Genomic DNA, 25,929 nt, shown 5'->3' on the forward strand with positions numbered 1-25,929 from the left:
TTGTAGCCAACTTGCTGGGGTAAAATGTGAAATTAACTTTTTTATCTATTGTGCAGAAAAGAGTTAACACAGAAGTTGTGAGATTTCTATCTCTTTAAAAAGGCCTGCTTACAAGTCTGCCCCTTGGCTGGCATCTGGAAACTTAGCTGGTAGACGGTTCTCTACACTAATATAAAAGTTCCCCTAAATTGTAAGGGAGTCTCATGTACAAGCAATATGGTTTATGCTGAACACATGCTTTCTTCCTGGAAGTCTGAATTTGGTATGTTCTGGCAGAGGATGCCCATTTGGCTGACACCTAATAAAAAAGAACCATGGTTTCCTAGGCTTAGGTGAGCTTCCTTAGTAGTCAAAACTTAGCACGTATCGTCACAACTGCAAGAGGAATGAAGTGTGTCTTCCTGTGACTCCACTAGGAGAGAATTTTAGAAGTTTGTGCCTATTTCCTCCAGACTTTGCCCCATGCTCCTTTTCAAACCTTTATGGGGCTGATTTTGCTTTGTATCCTTTTGCAGTAATAAATCTTAGCCTTGAGTACCACTATTATGTTGAATCCTGTGAGTTCTTCTGGTGAACCACTGAACTGAGGAGTGGTCTTAGGGACCCTCAGCACACCCATACTCTGCCTTATTATACAGACATGTAAGGTGTAAGTTTCACTGATACAGGGAATGAAAAAAATAATGAGTTGTCTTGGTCTTGTTCCTCTCTTTTTACTTCCATATCAACTGACTACCAAATTCTTTAGGTCCTTCCTTAAAATATCTTATGAATCGTCCCTTCTTATTTCCTACCTCCCACTGCCACCAGACTAATCTCCCTAAAAGTTCAACTTCATGATGTCTAGATCGTGATCACAAATCTCCAACAGCTTTTTTTTTTTTTTTTTTGCATTACGCGGGCCTCTCACTGTTGGGCCTCTCCTGTTGTGGAGCACAGGCTCCGGACACGCAGGCCCAGCGACCACGGCTCACGGGCCCAGCCACTCCACGGCATGTGGGATCTTCCCGGACCGGTGCAAGAACCCATGTCCCCTGCATCGGCAGGTGGACTCTCAACCACTGCGCCACCAGGGAAGCCCCTCCAACAGCTTTTTAATGTCCACAAAAGTGTCACCTAGCATTCAAAGTTTGGTACAGTCTAACCTCTCTAATCTTAAAGTCCATTACTCTTTGAGCAATATGTCCCTAATATATCGCACTTACACCTCCAAGACTTTGATCATATCACCTCTTCCACCTGGAATGCTATTCCCCTTCCGCTTCCTTACGGAAACCTACACATCTTTCATGGTCCAATTCAAGTCCCACTTCCTCCAAGAATTCTTCCTTAATTATTTGCACCTATACTCATCTACATATTTGCTTAATTCCAAAAGTACTTGGCTTTTATTTTATTTTTTATTTTTTTGGCTGCACCTTGCAGCACGTGGATTGGAGTTCCCCGACCAGGGATCCAACCCATGCCCCTTGCAGTGGAAACACAGAGTCTTAACACCACTGGACCGCCAGGGAGTCCCAAAAGTACTTCGCTTTTGAATACTAATTAAATGTTGCCTTGGATAACTATTTTATATATATATATATATATATATATATATATATATATATATATATATATATACACACACACATACATATACACACATATTTCTTGAATTAGCCTATGAAGTCCATCAATTTATCAATTCCTTCTGTCTAGTAACTATTTACACTGTATACTGCTTTATTCCCAGTACACAGTACAACCTAGCATATAATTAGCAAATAAAAATTACTGGCTGAATAACTGAATGAGAACAAGGTATACATCTTTCATTTCTTTTGTACTCCCTTCAGAGTGTATTTCAGTATGATGTGAGATCAGGAGTTAGGGGAGAGAATTGTCTAGGATGATATGATCCTCATGTTTCCGGTTGAATGTCACTCTTCAAAACTGAGAAGGGAGAGAAGCTGGTTTAAGGGGAAGAAATTAATAAATTCAATTTCAATGTCGACTGAGACATACATAAAGGATACTCGAGTACAGATATCCAATTAGATATACGACTCTGCAGCTCAGGAGTAAGAACTGACTAGACACAGAGATCTGGAAGCCATGGAAGTGAATGAAGGCAGCACACAGCATAATTAGCAGATCAAGCACAGATTCTTGGTGACTATAAATGGGTGGGCAAAACCCACAATGAAGGCTTAAAAAGCCGCAGAATTGAAGCCACAGAAGCTAAGGGAAGAAAATATTCTAAGAAAGTAGTTAATACTACAAAATAAAAAAATAACAGAATTAAAAAGAAAACTAGTTCAAGATAACACTGAGCATGTGTTTACACCTACAGTTGCAAAGTAGAAGTTTGACTTTAATTCTAGGCTACAGAAGTATTCTTTTGGGTACCAAACAGTTTTTCTTGTTTTTTTTTTCCTTCCTAATTGTTTCCCAATTAGGGGGGAAAATCCTTTTTATTTTTAATACTTCCCAACACTTAAAAAAGCAAAAGACCTCACATAAAATTGATAAACTGAAGGAATAAACAACACTGGGCCCTGTTCCTATGTGACAACAACATGTGAAGCTGAGCAGTCTCTGCCCCCTTTAGATGAGGTATGTTTTCTCCAGGTTTCACTTTTCCAGCTTTCACTTGGCCTTCTTCACTTACTTTATGAGTTGAGCTCACGTAGGCATTTATGTTCATGATCTCTGACATATATCTCTCCTCCCTCCCCATGACTCAATTAAAATCATAATGAATCTTTAAAAGGTATAAATCCATAATAAATCAAAAAATAAAAGAGACTAAGAAAGATTTCAACAGAAAAGGTGTGGCAGAATACTGATTAAGCAGGGTGGAGGAAGGAGCAGCCTAAAGCACACGTGAAGGGAGCCACAGTTATAGCAGACAGTTAGCTTACCTAGTAGAACCCTAGAAAGGCCCCAGGCTCAGAGAGAGATCAACGACAGGTAGAGATCAGAAAACAAATATATTGACCTTTAACTAATCACAGTATAGCCCTTTCTGCTGATTCAGCCAGGAAGAAGCCCGGTGGCAGGTAAAAGTTTTTCTCAAAACAAACTGAAAGAAGTGTCTGGGGAGAACTAAAGAGGCAAGTGTGGGTGTTTGTGTTCCAGAGTAGCCTCCCACATTCAGGCACTGGGGAAGGGAGGTTTGCGTCTCACCAAAGGAAACTGTTCCCCACTCACTGTCCTGAAAGGAAAGAGGCAAAATGACAAACATCACTGTAGTGACTTGCTTACTGTAACCCCTCCTACACTATTTAATAGTTTCAACTATGTACTGCCATAAGGAAAACCAACATATTTTTGAAAGAATACAAGGATGGAAGGTAAGAAAGCAGAAAGAAAATTTGATAATTAAGAATTCACTGGTAACTTTCACCAAAGAAAGTTTAGTGAAGCATAAGTTTGGAGCTTGTTTACAGTGGGTAGAAGAGAGAGCAAGACAGGAAGAGATGGGAAACTATGACTACAGTCTATTCATTCCTTCAAAGAATATGACAATGAAGTTGAACGAAAACCACAAAGGGAGATATTAGATTCAAGGAAGACTGGTTATGTTCTAAATAGTGGAGACAAGAGGAATATGCAAGGGGCAAGAAAGACAGAAATAAGAAACACAGACAAAGAGGCTGAAAGCACAGAAGGGAGGGAAGAAACAGGTTATCAATCTTAGAGGAGACAGAAGGTGATGTTAACAAAAGGACAGGAAATAAAATAACCTAGGTTATAAAAAGGGATAACTTCTTCTGAGACAGAGGAAAACAGAGTATTTTCAGATTTAAAGAAATACATATGGTCTAGAGGTAGCAAGATGAGATAATTTATAACTGATAGCTCCCATACTCACAGAAAAATGAGAAATAAGGCCATCTGCAAAGAAAAAAGGGGAGTAGAAATGGAATGTATGACTCGAGGGAAGTTATAACATTAGGTAGCATCCACTGAGGGGACTATGAGAGAATAAATGACAACATAAAAGAATTGTCACGTGATCCTGAGGGTCCAGATGCAGTCAGAGACCATGATTATGCAGTGTCACCAAACCACATCACCATCTAATTTTCTTAGCAGCCCTCAGAAACCCAAGTATGAGTGAAGAAGAAGGGTTCTCAGAGGCAGGATAAGGGCAGCAGAAAAACAAGAAATCTAGACTACTAAGGGTACTGGTAAGAAAACGGTATGATGATTCTGAATAGGGTTCAATATCTAGCTATGAATGGAAGGAGAAAGAAAACTAGTAATTGTAGAGAAATGTGGAATTAAAGAAGGGCTTTGAATCTATCCACCATCCACCTGTCCTCCTACATAGTTATCTGTAAGATACTGGGATAGGTTTATAGATTTTAGGAAAGGCTGGATAAGGTTGTGCTTTAATTGCACAGAAAGAGGAAGAGAGAGGGAAAGGAGAAAGGGGGTAAAATAGAATGGGAAAAAGAAGGAGGGGAAGAGAAAGAGGAAGAACTAATACACGTCATTTTTCTGATGTAGTTAATAAATTATATGATGCCATCTATACTCTCTTAGTTTTCTATGTGCACATTTCTAAAACAACTACTTGAAAGAAATTTTATATAACACACCATGTGAAACCAGCTATATTCTAAACAACTAATCACATTTTTCTCTAAAACAGACTCACTGCTTTAAAAAATGTTATATGTAAAATTAAATGCAACTGTTTCACAAAGTTTACAATTTGACATTTTATATACATTTTAACTTTATCATGACTTCAAAAACTCTCTAAAGGGGTAAAGAGTATTCAAATTGCAGAAATTCCTTCAGCTCACTGATACTATATATATATGTCACTTTTCCCTAATTTTCTTTTCATGTTCACTTATTTTAGAAATTTTTGGTTGATGAAATAGCTTACAAAATAGCAGGTAATACAATAAATGCAAACATCATAATACATTTTCCATTTTACAGACCTTACTTAATCGTGACTGAAGTACCAAGAGTTTGTTGTATTCTTCTGTTACTTTGTTGAGAAGAGTTTGCACATTTTCCTGAAAATCTAAATGATAAACAATTATAATAATTTCACTCTACAATAAAAGTCTGCTTCTTTCAATAAGTATTATTCATCAATTCATAACTTCAGAAAATTGCCTGCTAGAAGTAAAATTCATAGATTTAGTAACCAACAATTAAAACCTCAATAATGTGGAACACCTGCTACAAAGATTAATTTGACAATTTCACATTAAAATACATTAATTTCTTTTGGCATTCATTAATTTGTACATATTTGTTCATTCTTCATACAAATGGACAGGGGTATGAAACATTTTATCTGTGAAGGAATATCAAAAAAATTAATTGAGGTTATAATTTGTAAAAATGAAATATAGGATTCCTATTAAGAAAGATAACTGAATGTCTTATTCTTTAAAAAAAAAATAAAACCCCGACAGACTTATTCAATAAAATACCACAACTTTTAAAGGTTTGGATCTATGGTATAAAATTAAGAATTATAGTGAGGAAAAGATGGAAGTAGAGGAACAGAGGATAAAGAGACAAGGAAACTTGTAGACAGCTTTGGTTCTCTTTATATCACAATTACTGCATTGTAAAACTAAAAATGTACATTAAAGATTTAAGATTTCATGAACCTGAAAAAACAAGATGTTAAGATAACTCAAATTGGCTAAGTGATAAAATCATGAATTAACAGAGAAAGTTTATCAATTCATTTAAGAAAATTACTCTGTTCAATAATGTGGTAAAGCCTTTATTACCTTGAACTTCATATTTATAATCTTGCAATTCTAGTTCTTGATTTTCAGAAGTGTGAACACCGGAAGTCTCTTTCTCTTTCTCTTCTACATTTACTTCACATTTTAAAGCAGAAGTATAATGTTCACCAAGGACACTGCAAAAAGTCTGTTGACAACAAAATTAGGTATTTTATGAAATTAAAATTTTGATTTCTGCCACTAAAGATCATTAAACACTATTTTTCTACATGCAAAAGACAGTCAAAATGGCACAGAAAAATCAGTAAGAAAACACTCTTCTGTATACCAAATCAATCTGCAAAAGAAATAACCAAGTCTAAATCTTTCTCTCTCCGCATATAGAATGTGAAATTCTTCTTACACCAGGAAAATATTGATAGTCTTCATTATCTACAGTATATATCAAATATATCTATCAAATTATAACTTTTTGCTTCTTCCTCATAATGAATATATCTTGTACTTTAATCTACCACTTTCTGGCTTGGATCCTATTCTGATGTTATCTCTATAAGGTCAACTACCCTTGTGAAAAACACCAAAAGATGAGGACAGAAGTTCAAAAAGTAGTCTATAAATTCTATAGAAATTACAATATATGAAGTAGGAGATCACATACATAGACTTTAACATAAGAGAATACCATTCTGTGGTTTACACATGGAAAAAAAAATATTTGACACATCATTCTGGTTTTTCTCCTGAGCAACAGATAATTTTATCATCACTTACAAATAACATACGCCACATAATCATCTGATAAGCCCTCTAAATAAGTTTCACCTGTGCCCCTCATGCAACTGGAAATAACAATCAACAACTCCTAGACTTAACCAATTTGTTTATTGTTGCTATTTCTTGAGATTTGCCTAAAAGTTAAACTATACTATTAATAATTGACTTGATTAAATTTTCAACAGTCCCTAAGGCAGAATTTTATCATAAATTGATAAATTGATTCAGGTTGGTAGAAACCTGATCATCCAATTTACAGGTGAGGCAACAGACCCAGAAAGATGAAGTAACTAGTCCATAGTAACATCAATGATTAGTGACAAAACCAGGTTTCACGATGAACTCCAGGGGACCTCTCCATTACAAGCTGATTCATATTTCAACTTCAGATTAGGGGGTCAAGTAAAACCATTAATAGAAGAAAAGAAAATATAAAGTCAGCTTATAAATAAACTACTGTGACTTGGGCCCTCTTTCCATATTTACAGACTATCAACAATGGATATGAAAGGACAATCAATGTCTGAACCCTTCGGCAGAGGTGGAGGCTGAATGAATGTGGTTATTTCTGACTTTCTTTTGCTTTTTTGAATACTGTTTTTGAACTATTCTGTAGGTAATAAGAATCAGTAAGGGAGCTTTACCTTCCCAACTAATACCATCCTCCTCCCTCTTCGATTCACAAATACACAGGCTAGGATGGAGATCTGTGACAAGCCTAGGCATGTATTTTAAATTTTGAACTATTTCAAATATGCAGAAAAAATAGTTCATCTATTACCTAGCTGTAACAAATACTAACATTTTGTCATATTATATCCATATTTTTAAAAAGAAATAGAACATTACATACAGATTTGAAGATTTCTGAATTAAGTACTGCTTACCTATTTCATTCACCTGTCTCTCTGCCCAGAGGTGATTACTCTAACATGCATGTTTTTATACTTTTTCTTTTGAGATTTGCTGATATTAGTACACCTAGCAAACACTGCAATATGGTATTCCACTGTACAGATATAACACAATTTGTTTATTCATTTGCCTGTAGATAAAAATCTGAGTTGTTTCTAATTTTCGACTTAACATAGACATTCTTACAATGTACATATCTGGTTGTGCACAAATGTGAGCCTAAGTAGAAGTAAATGCCTGGGCTGTGTGATGTACATATCTTCAACAATATACCTTGCCAATCTGCTTCTCAAGGTAGTACACTCCCACCAGCAGTGTAGAAGCGCTCCTATTTCTTCTTCACAAATATATCTTCACAAATATAATTATACTTGGCATAATTAGTTTTTAGATTTGGCAATCTACAGTGTGAAATCTTATCTTACTAGTCTTGTGCAAGATCCCCAGGTAAGTCATCAAATCACTCAACCACCAAAGTGGGCACGGGTAGGAGATAGACCTGCTTAAGGCTCTATTGGTCTGTTTTTTTAAATTAGGCATAACTTTTGTGTATTCTACTGCTGAGATAATTTACCTAGATTTCTTTTGTTTCGAACTGATTATCAGGAAAACATTTTTTTTCTTTTTTTTTTTTTCTGCGGTACGCGGGCCTCTCACTGTTGTGGCCTCTCCTGTTGCGGAGCACAGGCTCCGGACATGCAGGCTCAGCAGCCATTGCTCACGGGCCTAGCCGCTCCGCTGCATGCGGGATCTTCCCGGACCAGGGGTCAAACCCGTGTCCCCTGCATCGGCAGGCGGACGCTCAACCACTGCGCCACCGGGGAAGCCCCAGGAAAACATTTAAATGCTCATTTTAAACTTAAAAACTCAGCAATATTTTCTAAATACAGTTCCGAGGTAAGACAGTATGGAAAACTAACTCAGATGATTCTGCCTATCAAATTTGTAGTAACTTAAAATTTAGCGTTTCTTGTCTGAAAGTACTTTAAAAAAATATATATCTTTATTGGAGTATAATTGCTTCACACTGTTGTGTTAGTTTCTGTTGTACAACAAAGCGAATCAGCTATAACATATACATGTATCCCCATATCCCCTCCCTCTTGAGCCTCCCTCCCACCCTCCCTATCCCACCCCTCTAGGTCATCACAAAGCACCGAGCTGATCTCCCTGTGCTATGCAGCAGCTTCCCACTAGCCCATCCATTTTACATTTGTAGTGTATATATGTCAGCGCTACTCTCTCACTGAGTCCCAGCTTCCCCTTCCCTGTGTCCTCAAGTCCGTTCTCTACATCTGCGTCTTTATTCCTACCCTGCCACTAAGTTCATCAGTAATGTTTTTTTAGATTCCATATATGTGCATTAGCATACGGTATTTGTTTTTCTCTTTCTGACTTACTTCACTCTGTATGACACTCTAAGTCCATCCACCTCATTACAAATAACTCAATTTTGTTTCTTTTTATGGCTGAGTAATATTCCATTGTATATATGTGCCACATCTTCTTTATCCATTCATCTGTCGATGGACACTTAGGTTGCTTCCATGTCCTGGATATTGTAAATAGTGCTGCAATGAACACTGTGGTTCATGTATCTTTTTGAATTATGGTAAAAGTACTTTTTAACTAATACCTTACCTGTGTAAAATGAGAACATTCTTCAGACACTGCCCTGTGAAGTTTTCCAATGAGCATTTGTAAAGGCTTCACTTCATCACCTAATAGAATAGATATTGCATTAAAATGTTCAGTTTACATACTTAGAAACTATTTTCATATTAAATCTATGTCAACTGGAAGCTTTGTGGCAATAAGATTAGTTTTAAATTCTTTATTTCTTTCAATGTTATTTTGTGCTGCTCAGTGTTAACCAGCTAAGATAATCTGCAGGATTTTCAATTTATATCCCACAAAATGGTACAAAGAAGTGACTTACAATTTTTGTTTACTACAACCCAATACTAGAAATACATCATACAGCATAACCTATTACATATATACATCCATATAAAACTGAAACAAAAATTTCACAAATCAACATTTACTCTTTCTACATGCTATGCACGCCAATGTGTTCTGTTCTACTTTATCACTGGACTGGCTTCATCGCCCATTAACGGACTCATTAATTAACTTGTAGTCTGAAACACTACAGATTCTATCTGAAGAGGATACCAATACAAACAATATATGCTTAAAATCTTATTCAACTGACAAAGAACTGCTGAAGTGAAAAAGTACAGTATTCTTATTTAAGCCACACTTTAAATTCTACTCTGTTCAACAAAACAATTCCAAACATTATGAGCCACCTCACTCCCAAAGGCAGATCTGTCCAGAGTGGGGGCCTAAAGATACCTTGAACAGAGGAAGTTTAATTTAATTAAGTAAGTATTAAAGATAAAAGTTAACTGCAACTAGTCTTCCACTTACGGTTCCTTAAATATTGCTCCTTACACAGTACCAGCTTAGTCTTTGGCTCACTCTACAGTCTCCCAGGGCATCTCATTCTTGTCCTTGGCCTCAAATGATCTTTTGATTTACAAATCTTTATCTTGTGCCTAATCCTCCCTCTTAGGTTTCAGCTTTCTATTTTCAACTGCCTAATAGATATCTCTCTTTTTTTAATTAATTAATTAATTTATTTGTGGGTTTTTTTAAAAAAACATCTTTATTGGAGTATAATTGCTTTACAACGTTGTGTTAGTTTCTGCTGTACAACAAAGTGAATCAGCTATACGTATACATATATCCCCATATCTCCTCCCTCTTGCGTCTCCCTCCCAGCCCTCTAGGTGGTCACAAAGCACCGAGATGATCGCCCTGTGCCATGCGGCTGCTTCCCACTAGCTACATATTTTACATTTGGTAGTGTATATGTGTCCATGCCACTCTCTCACTTCATCCCAGCTTACCCTTACCCCTCCCCATGTCCTCAAGTCCATTCTCTACATCTGCGTCATTATTCTTGTCCTGCCCCTTAGATATCTCTTTTTCAAAGTCAACAGGTATTTTTAACTCAATGTTCCAAGCTTAATTTACTATTTTTTCCACAAATCTGGTCCTTATCCTCCTCATGACTGGAGTCGCCCTCATTCCAACTACTCAAGCTAGAAACTTAGGGATCATTCTCAACTCCTTCCCCTTTTACATTTAATATTAACTGCAGACTACAGCCTACCTCTTTTTTTTTTTTTTAAACATCTTTATTGGGGTACAATTGCTTTACAATGGTGTATTAGTTTCTGCTTTAGAACAAAGTGAATCAGTTATACATATACATATGTTCCCATATCTCTTCTCTCTTGCTTCTCCCTCCCTCCCACCCTCCCTATCCCACCCCTCCAGGCGGTCACAAAGCACTGAGCTGATATCCAGCCTACCTCTTTAACTCTTAAACTTTCCTTCCTTCTCCAATTCCCAATGATATTTTAGTTCAACATCTTAATGTTAACAGAATTACTGCCAAAGTTGCTTAACTGGTCTTCCCATCACTTATCAACTCCCCCAATTTGCCTCAATGCTGTCATCTTAAAAATCTTACGATGTTACTCCCACTATTGAAAATCCTGCATTAGGTCTTATCACCGTTGGCATAAAGATTAAAAATGCTTCACTTAGGGTATATGAAGTCTTTTCTTACCAAGCTCCTGCCAATCTTTCCATCTTTATCCCTCAGTACTTTTTCACACACGTTGAATTCTCAACTCTGCAAAATGGATGCAGTCTCTCATATCTCTACATTTAAAACTCAAGAGCTTTTGCTAAAATTCCAACCTCCCTACTCCTGCCTACTGCCTCACTCTTCCAGGAAGTACTAGACTTTTCTCCTCTCTCCTTCCATTCTTTCTGTTCATTCTTCTAGTATAGAAATTTTCCTATTGTTTTCTAAGAGTTTATTTTATATTGCTTTCCCACAGGATTGCTGACATCTTGGGGAAAATAACTCAGTGATTTTTAGATTTCTCAAGCACGTAAACGAGTATCCTATGATTATATGAACAAATGAGTCCAGGACTGGAATACCCAGTCATGTTCCTCTATGGGGTCTAAGTCAAGAACAGAATCATGGAGTGGTGGGCTCTAAGTGATACTTATTTGTTTCATAATACTTATAATTTTGTTAGAAATCATTTACCTGTTTCTTGTGTTTTTATATTCTGTAGCTCTAGCTGGTGTATTTTCTGAAGTTCCTTGATCTTATCCTCTTGAGCAGAAATAAGCTCCTGCTTAAGACTGCAAAGAGCTTTATCTTTTTCCTTTTTCATATATTCACGAACCTGATCCACATGAGTTGAATAAACCAGAGAGAGGCAAATACGTTGAGCTTCCATCTGTAGCCTTAAATCATTCTTAAAGTAAATTAATGTGTAGGTTAGAATATTTTTAAATGACAAATCAAGTAATTTAACTTTTTTTTGCATATACTGATTACAAGGGAGGAAATACATGAAATTATAGTTTAAAATTTCATGTAAGAGAAGTGACGTCTAATTTAAATTTTTTCTCACTTATTCTGTTGCACTGACCTACCTATCTTTTTTCAAGGAAAATAGCACAATATTTTCATTACTTCAACTTCACAGTAAATTTTGATATTTGGTATAGCTAGGATGGCCTGATCTTTCATTTTTGTTCAAAGATAACATTTTAAAACAAGTATAGAAAAATGCAAATAATAATGTAATAAACACTATGTACACACATCCCAAATTAACAAATACAATTATTTTATCTTTTTTTTTCATTTCTCTCCTCCCTACATGTTTTTTTGGTTTAGAAAGAAAACATAGATAAAATTTAATCTACTATGTTCTCATTCCTCCTTCTCCAGAGGCCATCATTATCATAAATTTGATCATAAATTTGCTGCAAGTACAGTTCATTTCTTATACTCTCACTTCTCAATCCATCTATAAACAATGCATTATATTTTGTTTTTAAGAATTTACATAAATGGTGCAAAATGGTATTTATTTTGCAAATTACTCTTCTCATTCAATATACTTCTAAGATCTATCCATGGAGATACAGATGAATTTAACTGTGGTATTATATATATGAATATAGCACAATTTGTCCATTTCCTTTTTGGAGATCAACTGGATTATTTCTAAATTTTTTGATGTTTCAAAAAATGCTGCAATAAATTCATATACATATGCCCTGTATAAATATGCTAGTGTTTCTCTAATGTAGTGGCTCTCAAACTTTAGCACACATCAAAATCACCTGGAGTGCTTATTAAAACAGATTGCTGGGCCCCTCTCCCAGAGCGTCTAGCTCAGGAGGTCTGGTGTGGGTCCCAGAATTTGAATTTTAACCTGTTTTCAAGTGATGCTGATGCTGCTGGTCAGGGACTACACTGAGTGCCACCTAGAAATGTAAATGCTGCATCACAGACTATGTATATTAACTGCATTAGATTTTAACACATTTTTATAATTATACCAATTTACACTGATATTTAACAGTGTAGGTGAATACTCATCTCCCCACATTCTCATCACACTTTTTATTGTGAAACTTATTTTGCCAGTCTGACAGGTATAAAATGCTATTTTATTGTTATATCAATTTATAATGTTGAAGTATCTTTTCATGTTTATGAGCCAATTAGTTTAGTCCCAAGAGTAGAAGTATTTTTGTGGCTTCAGCATTATTTCTAAGCATATTTAGATTGCTCTGAGGTGTTATTATGTAAGTTGTTGCTCAATTTCTTCCGTGAGCTTCCTTCCACAGACACACACCTCACTCCTCTCCCCATCACTAAGGGGGTTTGTCTTGGTAGTGATGAGTGGGGCAGGGACAGCTTATGGGTTTGCCTCTGTTTACTTTATGGAAGTTAATGTCAAGGAGATGGTATCTGAATGTCACTGAAAATGTCTTTAGTTAGAAAAAATAAAATTCTTACTGAGAAGATTTGACCATTTTGATGGCTTCAAATTTAGGTCCTCCCCCAGTAATGTTTTTTAAAAAAATTTAAATGATCTCTGGCATTTTTAGAAGTGATTACATTAAAACCAATTAACTTAACCAATTAACTTACTTAACTTAACCAATTAACTTACTTAACAAAGCATTAATAGTTATGCAGTTAGAACATCTTAACTCTATTTAGGTTATTAAAATGTAAAATATCCTAATATCTGATATAAGATCACAAATGTGAGTACATTTATTAGAAGTAAAAAGAAAAAACTTTCCAGTGGCTTCCTACTGTATACAGAATAAAATCTCAACTTCTTACGCAGTCTGTAAGGCTCTACAAGATCTGGTCTTTTGCTTCTTCAAACTCTTTTTCTTCCACTCTCCTTCCCTCAAACTCAACTAAATACGTCTTTATTCTGTTCCTCAAACTCATCTCTGTCATTGCAATTGCTCTAACTTCCATGTGGTAGACTCCTCGCTGCCATTCAGATGGCAGCTCAGATGTTAATTCCTCCTAGACACCTTTCCTGACCACCCTATTTAATGCTGCCACCACCACTACCCACCATTCTCTATCACATTATCTGTTTTATTTTCCTTATAAAACATCACTTTTCTTAACTATTCTACTTGTTTCCTCATTTATTGCCTGCCTCCCTAACTAGAATATATGCTCTTTGAGAGCAGGAACCTTCTTTCTCTTGTTCACCACTATTCCTACCTGGCAAGAGACTCAATAAATACTTGTTATAGAAATGAAGAAACACATAAAGCTCTAGTTAGCACCATTATACAAGATGTCCAGTGGAATTTTCATGTCATTTCTATTTTCAGTATCCAGCAAATATAAATCATCAGGAGTGACCTAGTATTACTCATTATATGCACTGTTTAACTGTATTTAGAATTAATACATTCCCCCCCCCACTTCAGGTAAAACAAGACTCTGAGAAAATGCTAGGATTTAAACCAAGATTTTTTTCTCAGGGAAATATAGTTTCATAACTACTGAACAACTATACAGAGCACTAAAAAGTCTGAGAGTTAATTTTCAGTTGTGGAACCTTGAAAACACCAATACAAAATGAGACTGAAACCAATCTTTGGGATTGCAACAAAATATTACAAAATAACTTTTCTAGAGCTCAGACTCTTGTGATTTAAACTCTTGCCTTTTCAAAGAAAATGTGTTCTATGTTCTATTTCCTGAGCAGATTAACTAAAAGATTAACTAAAAGAGCAGCAACAACGTTTAAGGCAACAATGTTTAAGAATTAAAAAGATAAAAGAAATGATAAATGATAGGCTTAAGTGAGAATTACATTACAGGGTTTACTTTCATTCTCTTGTAAGGTTAATTTATGTTTTATGACGATGAAAACTTTTAGTATGAAATGTACGCTGTAGCATATACATGTAAGTAAACATACCTGTTCTGATTTAAGTACACTGAGCTCCTGCTGAAGTTTATCATTTTCACCTGGTTCAGTTGTTCCAAGTGATGATTCATTTGTCACTGACGGCAAGTGATCAAAAAACCATTCTTGCTTGTTTTCTTTTCCAAGAGTCATATTTTCAATAGGAATTTCATTTAACTCCATTATTTTTGATTCTTCACCAAAGTCTTTACTTATTTTAGGAACACACCCTCCAGAATCCCTGCTTGTCAAAACTCCATCTTTTAAAGAGCTTAAATGGACAGCACATACATTTACATCTTCTGTCATATTATGGTTAATTATGATTTCTAGCTCTCTACATCTCAATAAAACTTGCTCTTTTTCTTGCTTTAAAGATTTAACTGCTTCCCTTAGAAAACTAATCTCGCTATGTTTCTGTTTTAATTGTTCAGAAAGATCAGACAGTCTCTCTGACAGTTCTAATTTTTCTCGCTTGGTTACCTCAAGCTTTTCCATAAGTTCTGTTGTATCTTTCTCAACAACCTCACCAGTTTCCAATGGTTCTGCTGTAAAAGTTTTGTCATCATCAAAGACTGAACTTTTTATTTTCACTATAGTTGGGTTTATTCTTTGCAAATGATGAAGCTCTTCACTAAGTGCTTTAAGCTTACTTTTATATTCAACTTCTTGTTTATTTTTACTGTCTTCTAAATCGGTTTTTACCTTGAGAAGGCAAGCATAATCCTCCTGTAACTCTTGATAATTAACTTCAAAATTTTTTTCAGCAAATGAAAAAGTGTTCCTTTGCTTTTCAATCTCTTCAGTTAGCTGAATACATTGTTTTTTGAGGTTCTCATTTTCCTCTGTAAGTATTTCTATTTCTTTTTGCCAGCTACAGTCTTTGGATCTGTACTTAATGGAGTCTATGAAAATTAATCTTTCTTCTTGGTTAACAGGAGTATATATTTGCCACATGTCTTCAAGGGCCTTCTTTTCATCTTTAAGAATGCTATTCTCTGCTTCAAGTTGTGCAAGTTTTTCTTGAAGGTCATCCTCTTTTTCCTTCATTTGTTTCTCCAATAATTCAGTTTTAAGTTGTAATTCTTGAACTTCTTGTTCAAGTGTACCCTTTTCCTTTTCTTCTTGTCTGAGTATTTCAATTTCTTTTTGAAGTTCATTGATATGAAGGGTCATTTCTTCTGATTTTGAATTCACAAGGGATTGCTGTAAATCTTTCAGCTTTGAAATTTCCAAAATTAACTGGTTCTGCTTAGTTATCAAATTGTCTTTTTCAAACTGCATGGTTTCTATCTTTTGACTCATTTCATTCTGTAAGCCATCTATCTGCTGTTTATAGTGAATGCCTAAGTTATCTTTAAGATTTTCAATATTTATTTGATGTTCAGTTTCCAAATCTTCCTTCAGTTTGGAAAGTTCTTCTTCATGACTAAACAGGAGCTGTGTCCTCAGCCTCTCTAACTCAGCTTCTTGTGATTCAGCCATTCTGTCTAATACAGCATTTTTTTCTCTTTCTAACATTTCAAGCTTTATCTTATAATGTGTAACTTCTGCTTCATGTTTTAATTCTAGTTCCTTCCTGGATTCAGATGCAGAAATAATCTCCGCTTTCAAATCTTTCACTGTACTAAGGGACTTGTGTGCTTCATTGAGTTTACTTTCTTGTTCAGCTATAGTCTGTCTAGCCCTCTGAATTTGGTCCCTTGAAAAGCTCAATTCTTCAAAAAGGTCTTCAAGCTGTCTCTGTAGAACAGACTTTTCTCCTGAAATTACTCCTAGTTCTTCCTTGAGTTTTTCCTTTTGAGAGTTATTATCTTGCAATTTTATATTCAGTTCATTTATTGCCATATTCATTAACTTTATTTGATCTTCATTAACTGTAATATTTGGACACGATCTTAAAGCATTCTCCATTTCTCCCTTATGTTGTGTTTTAAGTTCATCTATCTGTGACATGTGTTGTTTTATTAATTCTTGTTTCATCTGTACTATCTGCTGCCCATACATCTCATCCAGCTCTGCCCGGAGTTGTTCTAACTTTCTTTGTGTTTCTTGTTCCATTCTTTGTAGAATATCAGTTTCAAATTGACTATCTTTATGATTTTTCTTCTGAAGTTCTTCAACTGTCCCCATTAATTGTTTTATTTCCTCAGAACACTGTCTTTCCTTTTGCTTGGAATTAGTCAGCTCTAATTTCATATTTTTTATCTCTTGGTTCTTTTGTACAACCTGTTCTTGTAATTCTTCCAGTAATTTATCAGCAGTTGTGACTTTATCCTTTAGCTCAAGAGTTTTTTTTTCTTCTTCTATTATTTTTGTATTTAATTCTTCAATGACTGCTTCCTTTTCCTGTATTTCTTTATTTGAGCTTTCTACTTTTTTATCCTGTTCCTTTATAAAGAAAAAATGAAAATATAAAAATGGCATTTTTAGTTCCTGGTTACTTATACCCCTTAACCCCATTACCAAACGACTGACAGAAGACTGCTTTTTACATTATCCTACAAAAAGTAGCTGCTGAGCCTGCCCCTTAATTTTTCTTACGTCAGTGAGACACAGGACTTGTGTAGTCAATACTATCTATGAGCAGTGTTGGCCTTCTTGGTGGGAAGAAATTTTTCTTACATTGCTATGACTGAATTTTTTAGTTTAAAAATTCAGTGGGATTAAAATGTGTCTAAACCATTATACGTTCTTCTTTCTTATTAACTGATTAACATTCTATGTATTTAGTATTTGCAATAGCTAGAGCACTACATACTCTTTACATTTCCAGAAGATAGTCCTAAAAATATATCAGAGTTCCTCCCATATAGTATTTTAGTGACCTGAAGGTTTGGTGGGCAAGTGTTATGAAAAGAGTAAAACAACAAACACAGGTTCCTGTAAGTCAGCCTTAACTTCACTCCTGGGGTAAATGAATTAAAAGTTCAGGGATATGCCATGCTTAAGTGGTTGAATCGCAAGTGATATGCAAGACAGTTATACATTTATGGCATATCAATTTGATTCTAGATTTTTGGTGTGAATAGAAATTTGAAAGCAAGACAGATTTTTCCCCCCACTTCTGATTTGGGACTCTTATTTTGGAACTGTGGATAAATCAAAACCCAGAACATATGCCGAGGTATGTCCCTATGTCCGTAATCATTCACAGAAGTGTTAAAGCATAAGGGAGTCGAGTAGAAGCCCTGGAGACCAAGTTTTGTCTCCGTTACTTAGTTGCCTGAGTAGTTAAGGGCTGTAGTCACAAGGACCAAAAAAAAAGTAAAATCCACAGAACAGAACAGAATATATGTAAAGTAATTAAAATCACCTTCAGGAGACAAAAGTCCAAGGCCAAGAGGACTTAAAGGCACCTCAAATGAATGTATTAACATACCTAAAAAAAAGAATGACAGGGCCTAGGAAAAAAGAAAGCCTCAGAGAGAAATATTGGCAGTCCCCATTTAAGTACAGTTCAGAAAAGAGAATCAAGGTACCATGAGACTTTGAGAATTCTAATCCCTCTGGGAAAACCATACCAAATGTAGAAAGCAAGGTAGGGGTCAATTGTAAACAGAATTAAGAATTTCAGTCCAAAGGCATGACCATTCCTACTGTGAGATGGATATATGAGGTTATCACAGCCTAATGCCACTGAACATTTGATTCCTCTAACATCCCTTGATCTCATGCTCACTTGAGCAAAATCCTATCAGTTTTCGTCTTGGTATCACATATCCCATCAATGTCACCATATGTTACTAGCAAGTACTAAGCCTTCAGACTTTAATTTCTGGACTAAAATATGACATTTAAATCAGTTTAATCTCTTTAAATCTTGGTGTTTTCACCTGTAAAATAAAGATATTATTTTCTCTATCTCACAGAATATGTTTGAATCTAAAATAAATATATTAAGGTATTAATTCTCATTGTGCGACATACACACATAATATATTTATATACTAGAAAAAAATCTGTAAGGCATTTGGAGTCTCTAAGAAAGTAAAATCAGTTCATGGCAGTCAACTTCAGTTAAACTGTTAAGTAATTAGTCTTGTTAATGTTGTTATAAAATCTTTAATATTTATTTATATATCCTGGTTTTTCATGGGGGGAACCCTCATAAAATAAAAAGTATCAATTCAAAACTGTCCAACACTTGATATTACTGCAAACAACAATTCTTCATTCAATTATTAAATAGTACAAATTCATGGTTCACTTTTCTTACTACCATTTATTCCACAGTACATGGTTTTAAACCACTTATATGGTGTTGCAAAAAAAAGATAGCTCTGTGGTTAAGGATACAATCCCTCTATTTTTTGGAAACAGACCTGAGAGAGTAAGGAATAATATAGTTCCTGCCTGTGATGACTGTACCATGGGAAGTTCAGAGGATTAGGACAGTAAGAATGAACCTGGAACAGTTAATGCAGTTGCCTCAGAAACCAAGACAGTTCCAACTATCATCCTAATGCCCTAGTCCTTCAGTTGCTTTAATGGAACTACTACCCAGGGATTCATTCAAAGAGAAAAAAAGGAAAAAATATGTATGTAATGAAAAACGGACCGATAACAAAAGTATTCTTGTTAACATTCAAATAAACAAAGGTTATTCCCCCTACAAAAATGAATTACTTGAATTTTAAATAATCTCAAATTATACTGCCTACTGAATACAATATAATAAGTACGATAAAACCCGACTGCCCAGGCTCTTCTAACCTAGGCCTAGACTGACTTTCTACTCTTACCTCCTGGAAAGACTCATTTCCAAAGACTATTGTTTTCTTATTAAACTACTTTTTGATGTCTATATACACTTCTAACATGTTTCAGTCTGGGTCTTTATGCATACTCCACCCTCTCTAAAATGTCCTCCCCATCTCATCATTTCAGATTCATAATTTATTCACTTATTTACCAAATTAGTATTGAGTAGCTGCTATGTGCCATATATTACACCAATTAGGGAGAAAACAAAGTACAATTAAAAGGGGATTGTTCCAATATACAGACTTACCTCAAATATCACCTTCCAGCTAAAGCCTACCCTGAATCACTTCCCTTATGAAGCCAGACTTACTAAGAATTTTCAAAACACTTTTTAACCATACTTAGCCTTGTTTTGTGGTGTCTTGCATACATGCCTACTAAACCATGAGTTCCAGTGAAGAAAAAAGCACATTTAAACATCATTATCTCTTCCAAGAGCATGATGCAAAACAAGTGTTCTGTAAACATCTACAAAATGATTTTTAAATTACCTTGGTTGTAAAGCATGTCCATTTCATAATTTCAATATCTTAATATTGTACATTTCCTATTTTCCTTAGAGACAGTCTCTGGAATCATACTACCTAGATTTGAAATCTGGCTCTACCAATTTATTACCTGTATATCTGGGCAATTTACTTCATCTTGCTTTCCTCTGATGTCCTCATCTGTAAAATGGGGGTGACAATGGTATCTCTACCTCATAAGGTTGGTGTGATGATTCAATGAGTTAGTATGTGTATGATGCTTTGAATATTGCCTGGTAGCAAGTAAACAAAAATAAATGCTACCTAATACTTTTATTATTATCCAAACAATAGTCTTGTTTTGACAATTTCTCAACATCTTGCAGAAGAACCTCCTAAGTTTATAGAAAATACTGTATTGTATGTATAGTCTGCACTCATTATTCAAAGATTTCATATCTGTGAATTTGCTTACTTGCTTAAATTTATATATAACCCTGAGATCAATACTCACAGTCATTTGCAAAAGTGCACAGAGTGGTAAAAAATTTGAGTTGCTGGGACTTTCCTGGTGGTGCAGTGGTTAAGAATCCGTCTGCCAACGCAGGGGACACAGCTTCAAGCCCTGGTCCGGAAGATCCCATGTGCCGCAGAACAACTAAGCCTGTGCGCCATAACTACTGAGCCTGCGCTCTAGAGCCTGCAAGCCACAACTACTGAGCCCACGTGCCTAGAGCCCATGCTCCACATCAAGAGAAGCCACCGCAATGAGAAGCCACACACCACAACAAAGAGTAGCCCCTGCTCGCCACAACTAGAGAAAGCCCATGCACAGCAACAAAGACCCAAAGCAGCCAAAAATAAATAATTAAAAAAATTGAGTTTCATGGCACGCATGATTCCAACTGGCATCAAGCAAGGTGAGCACACTGCTTTTTTGTTTAAGCTCTCATATGGAGAGGACAAGGATGGAGACCATGAGAATGGAGATGGTAGGGGGTAGCAGAGCATACTGCAAGAAATTCTGGCTCTGGGTCAGTCCAATAGGGTTGGAATCCCGATTCTGGCAACTACTTGGGGGGAAGGCACCCTTAGGCAAGTCAGTTAACACTTCTAACCCTCATTTCTCTTTTGAAAACTAAACAAAATATAATCTACCAGGATGTTTTCTTAGGATTTAATATTATAATCTATATGATATGCACAACACTGTAAATGAAATATACTTCAATAAAATTAAAAAATAAAATATAGTGGAAAGAGCAAAAAAAAATCTATATGATATGTGTGTGTGCATGTATGTATGTGTATATATATCCCCTGGGAGCACTGAATAAGTGTTCCAGGCAACTTTATAACACATAACTATCATGAATAAAGAGAATCTGTATTTTTAAAATCCATGAAACTTCATTTTGCCATGAAAATATTTTCAGAATTTCATAACCATGGCTAAAATGAGTAGAAACATCTCTAGATGTAAAAGAAAAAAACGATAGAAGTTCTGGTTATAAATGTAGATTCTCCGGAGAACTCAATTTAACATAGGCCGATCACTTTCAAAGAACTCAGTAATGAGTATTATCCTTCCCCCACCCCAAATATTTATTTATTTATTTAGGCTGCGCCAAGTCTTAGTTGCGGCACTCGAGATCTTCGTTGCGGCATGTTTAGCTGCGGCATGTTTAGCTGCGGCATGTGGGCTCTCAGTTGCGGCATGCATGTGGGACCTAGATCAAACGTGGGCCGCCTGCATTGGGAGCGTAGATTCTTACCCGCTGGACCACCAGGGAAGTCCCAATGAGTATAATCTTAAAACCTATTACTGGAAGACTCCCAACTGCTTTTGAAATAAATTATTTTACATGCTTAAAGAACTTTTCTTAATTATGAAACTTTCTGATTCATGTGTGTAACAAAAAGATAAACACTAGGATGAAAAACTTTAAAATTAATTGTAAAGCTGATGCACATTGGCTGACTTCCTTAAACATACCGTTTCATATGCTCTAATTTTCTCTTGCAAGAAACTAATTTGCATTTTGAAGTCTTCTTTCTTTTTGTGATAATCTTCTAACAGATGGTCTTGTTCTTCCAGCTGTTGCTGATGAGTGAGGATCTGTTGTTTGGCTTGTAGTAAATCTGCAGCTGTGCTACTATGAGTGCTGTTTCTCAGAGTTTCACTAGCCTGTAACTTGAAAATAGAAAGAAACCCCAAAGTATTAAATTCTTCAGTGAGTACACTACGGAAGAGACATTCTTTGGGGGGTGTTACTCGGCTCATAGTTGCTCTCTGGGAACTGTACTGGATTCACAGGCTTGAGACCCCAGCAAACATGCTGCCATAGCTGATCAGATGAGTATGATTACATTACCTAAGCTGATAAATTCCTCCCTTATCTAAAATTATTTTCTGTTACTTGTCAACAGAAACCTTAATTAATACAATCAGATTCCTATGGCTCTAATTAAAGGTAAGTGGAATATATTCAGTCTAGTGACCGTTTCAGAACCTAACTAAAATGAAATCATACCAGGGTTGACAAAGGTTGGATGTTAACTACAGGTTAATTTCTGCAAAAATCCACCTTATCGGACTTACAAGATTTTAAAATACAGATGAGGAAGAAGTACAAAGAAAATAATAGCACAAAACCACTCAAGGAGTATGAATTAAATTCCTGGTTAACATAACAAGTATTTACTAGTTTTTTCAAAATAATACATAATAAGCAAATGGCTTTTAAATATTTATTTGTTCTGGAAAATATAAGAAAAATTTTTAAAATTCGTTCCTAAAAATTTAATAAATTTTGTTCTATTAGTAATACTTACATGCTGGAATTGAATCTGTAATTTTTGACTCTGTTCTGTCAACTCTAAAAATTCTCTCATTGTCTCATCCTTTTCTCTTCTCGCTTGTTGTAAATTAGCAGTGAGTTGGGTTATGATGCCATCTCTCTGTTTAATGGCAGCTTCAAATTCTTGCAACTAAAAAACATCAGTGAAAATTAAATGTGCTATATTTAATTTTTAACAAAATTAAGTATTAGTACAGCTAACTTCTTCAAAAATACGATATTCAAAATGCATTGGCAGAATTATCACAATCTGTAAGCATATTTGAAAGCTATTATCTTGCGGGAATTAGTTTTACTTCCAAATCAACTTTTAAAAAACCATCTGAACTAGGGAACAAAATACATTAGATTTGACTTATCCATATATCTACTTCTAGAAGGACAAGTGTCTTTATATTTAGGGATGCTCCAACGTTTGTAGGCATTACCATCATAGGCATGTTTAAGCCTTACTTGTTTCTAAAGAAGATGAAACTGAAATATATTCTGTCATCCTTATCAATGTCTTATTTCACCTTGTTTTCATAACTGACTGCCACAAACAACAGATGTTACTTTAACCACAAGAAGTTACTTACAAAGACTGGCTGACATTTTTAATGAGTTTAAGTCAATATACTGACTGATGTGGTATGCAACATAATTTTCTCTCAGGCTGCTTACAAAAACATCTATCCCTACTGAAGTGATGTCAGTCTAGCTATCTCATAAAGTTAAAAAAAAGATCTCATTATATTAGCCTTGTTAATGGACTAGTTTTAAGCGATGTTGTTTATGATATGTATAAGGACAAATATTATGAGGTGACTTGAAGTTACCATTTTAAAAAACCCATCTTTAAAGAATGTACCTATACTATCATTCAAATTTCCTATTTTTGTTTTGTAACAAACCAAAAGCCACATAAGGTAAACACACCTGCTTCAGTCCTTCAGTCCCACAGGTGGCCCTCATTTCTTCTAGTTCTCTGTTTAGCTCTTCAATCTCATGTTGTTTCCCAGCCAATTCATTTTCCATCATCTCTAGGTGGGTCTGATTGTACTGTGCTCCATGTTCAGAATAAGAATCATCAACAACAAATTCTTCTTCCTAAACCAATCCAGATTTTTAATAATTCAGTACTAGCAACATTCCCTCAGGAAAAGGGATTCAAAATCTGAATCCTACAGCAAAGTCTAATTTTAAACATCACTCATCACCTGAGAGTTTACTGGCATGATAACCTACTTTGTTGCTAATGTGATATATATACCTCAAGAGCAAAAACAAGATATCTGCAAATTCAGTTACAACTGAGTTTTATACCAAAAGGTGGATAATTTTGTTTTGTTACACATTAAAAGCATTTAGAAATCACACAATGAAAGAAGTACATACAGGGAAAAGCTTTGTTAGTAACCAAATGGTTTTAAATAGAATAAAACATTAGTATAATGAGTAGTTTTAAATACTGTACCCTTAATAAATTTGTAGGCTTTCCTGTTCTCGCCACAAAACTGCAACCATTTACCTGTATAAAAACAATTTCCTGAAATATTATGGTTTTAGAATTTTATTTAAAGCTAACAATTATATTTGTGCTAACTGTACTCATGCTTTTCTTATGCCTAAGGAAAATGCCTCATTGGCAAAAACAGATATAGTGATTAAATTTAAACATCTAAAAGACATTATGACCATTTCAAATGCCAAAGAATTCCTCATACATTTGAGTGCTTACAATGCAAAAGACACTGTGCTATACATTTTCATTTAAGTGAATTAAGGTTCTAAGTACAGTTTCTCTTTTGTCTTCAGAAGAATAACTATAAACCTCTAGTTACAAGATCCTCCTCTACAAAACACTGCCTTAAAATCATTTAAATAACTGTTTTTTGATTAAGCCCTATTCATTTTAAAGTAAAACTGTTTACTGATGTAAATCTATTGAAGGTTGGCAAGCAGGTGAAGAAGTAGGAGGAGATGTCAAGAGCTGAGGAAAATTCCTCAAGAACTTTCCCCTGAGGGTACTATGATAGCCATGCCAACTCTGACAGATGTGGAGATTTTCCAGAATACAGATGTCTCTATCACAGACATTTTGTGGTAGGACGCAGGAGGTTGGCAGAATATGTCTCTGGGGTTGACCTGGTGGGAGATTAATTTCAGATCAATTAATCTACTCAATAATACCTTCCTTCCCCCTAACAGCAAACAAGTGAATTTCATTCCTGTTTATGTTTAATTTCTCACAATTCTGTTAACAGAATCCAAGATAATGAAGTTTTTACTGTTGAAATACCAGAATAGAATAACTTAGAATTAGGATTAGGTTGATATGGATCACACCACTTTAAAAAGTGAAGATCCTAATTAAGAGTTCTTTCCAGAGTTTGATTCCTTTTTTTCCCCCAAGGATAATTTCAAAAATCAAAGCTTAAAGTTAAAAAAAATTTTCACCTTTATGGCAACACATTATTAGAATTTGTGAAAACTATTAAAACACAGCAATACTAACTCTATTAAGATTATTAATAAAGTCACTTGCAATAACTTTCAAATTAAATTCTAAATTTCAATTAGCTTTTCTTTTTTTTTTTCCAATTAGCTTTTCTTGATTTTGAAATGAAGCACTTTGATAAACATCTACTAAACTTCTCCTTTAGGGTAACAGTATAATGAAATGGATTTTATGAATATTTTCAAATATCATATTAAACAAAGGATATTCCTTTAAGTAGTGATGATATCACTTACATAAATTAGTTATCTATTTATAATAATTGAATCTAACACATTAAATAGCCAACATTCAGCTTAACTTTTCTCTAAGTTGAGCACATTTTACACTTGAGCAAGTCATATGTATTGGCTTCTTAAAATACTACATGACTGTTTTCAAAACTTAATTGTTATTATAATAAATATTAAAATCTTGTCAATATTAACAGATCTTAAAAATTTAATATCATGTAAATAGGTAATAAGAGATTATACACCAGAACTAAACTATATTTCAAAGTTAGAAAAGAAACACTCAACAGATTAGGATCATTAATAGTTAGCAATAAATGATTATATTTTTTAATCTAGA

The 25,929-nt window shown here is 34.9% G+C and overlaps 1 protein-coding gene across 14 annotated transcripts in view; it reads right to left on the reverse strand.

The window, feature by feature from the left end:
- Positions 1-25,929, reverse strand: part of AKAP9 (A-kinase anchoring protein 9) — a 145,571-nt gene that overhangs the window by 84,921 nt on the left and 34,721 nt on the right. For 13 of the 14 annotated variants that reach the window (XR_012333982.1, XR_012333981.1, XM_073809717.1 and 10 more), the window contains exons 4-12: positions 24,313-24,366; positions 23,775-23,945; positions 22,831-22,986; positions 21,992-22,189; positions 14,774-17,152; positions 11,551-11,764; positions 9,051-9,130; positions 5,760-5,904; positions 4,947-5,032 (exon numbers count right to left, since the gene is read on the reverse strand). Coding sequence is in view for 12 of the 14 variants with exons in the window: in XM_073809717.1 (XP_073665818.1) it covers positions 4,947-5,032; positions 5,760-5,904; positions 9,051-9,130; positions 11,551-11,764; positions 14,774-17,152; positions 21,992-22,189; positions 22,831-22,986; positions 23,775-23,945; positions 24,313-24,366 (3,483 nt within the window). In the remaining 2 variants the exon portion in view is untranslated. The remainder of the gene's footprint in view (positions 1-4,946; positions 5,033-5,759; positions 5,905-9,050; positions 9,131-11,550; positions 11,765-14,773; positions 17,153-21,991; positions 22,190-22,830; positions 22,987-23,774; positions 23,946-24,312; positions 24,367-25,929) is intronic. The other variant, XM_073809720.1, reaches the window with a different exon arrangement.

This window comes from Tursiops truncatus, chromosome 9 (assembly GCF_011762595.2).
Source record: "Tursiops truncatus isolate mTurTru1 chromosome 9, mTurTru1.mat.Y, whole genome shotgun sequence".
NCBI classification, from domain to species: Eukaryota; Metazoa; Chordata; class Mammalia; order Artiodactyla; family Delphinidae; genus Tursiops; species Tursiops truncatus.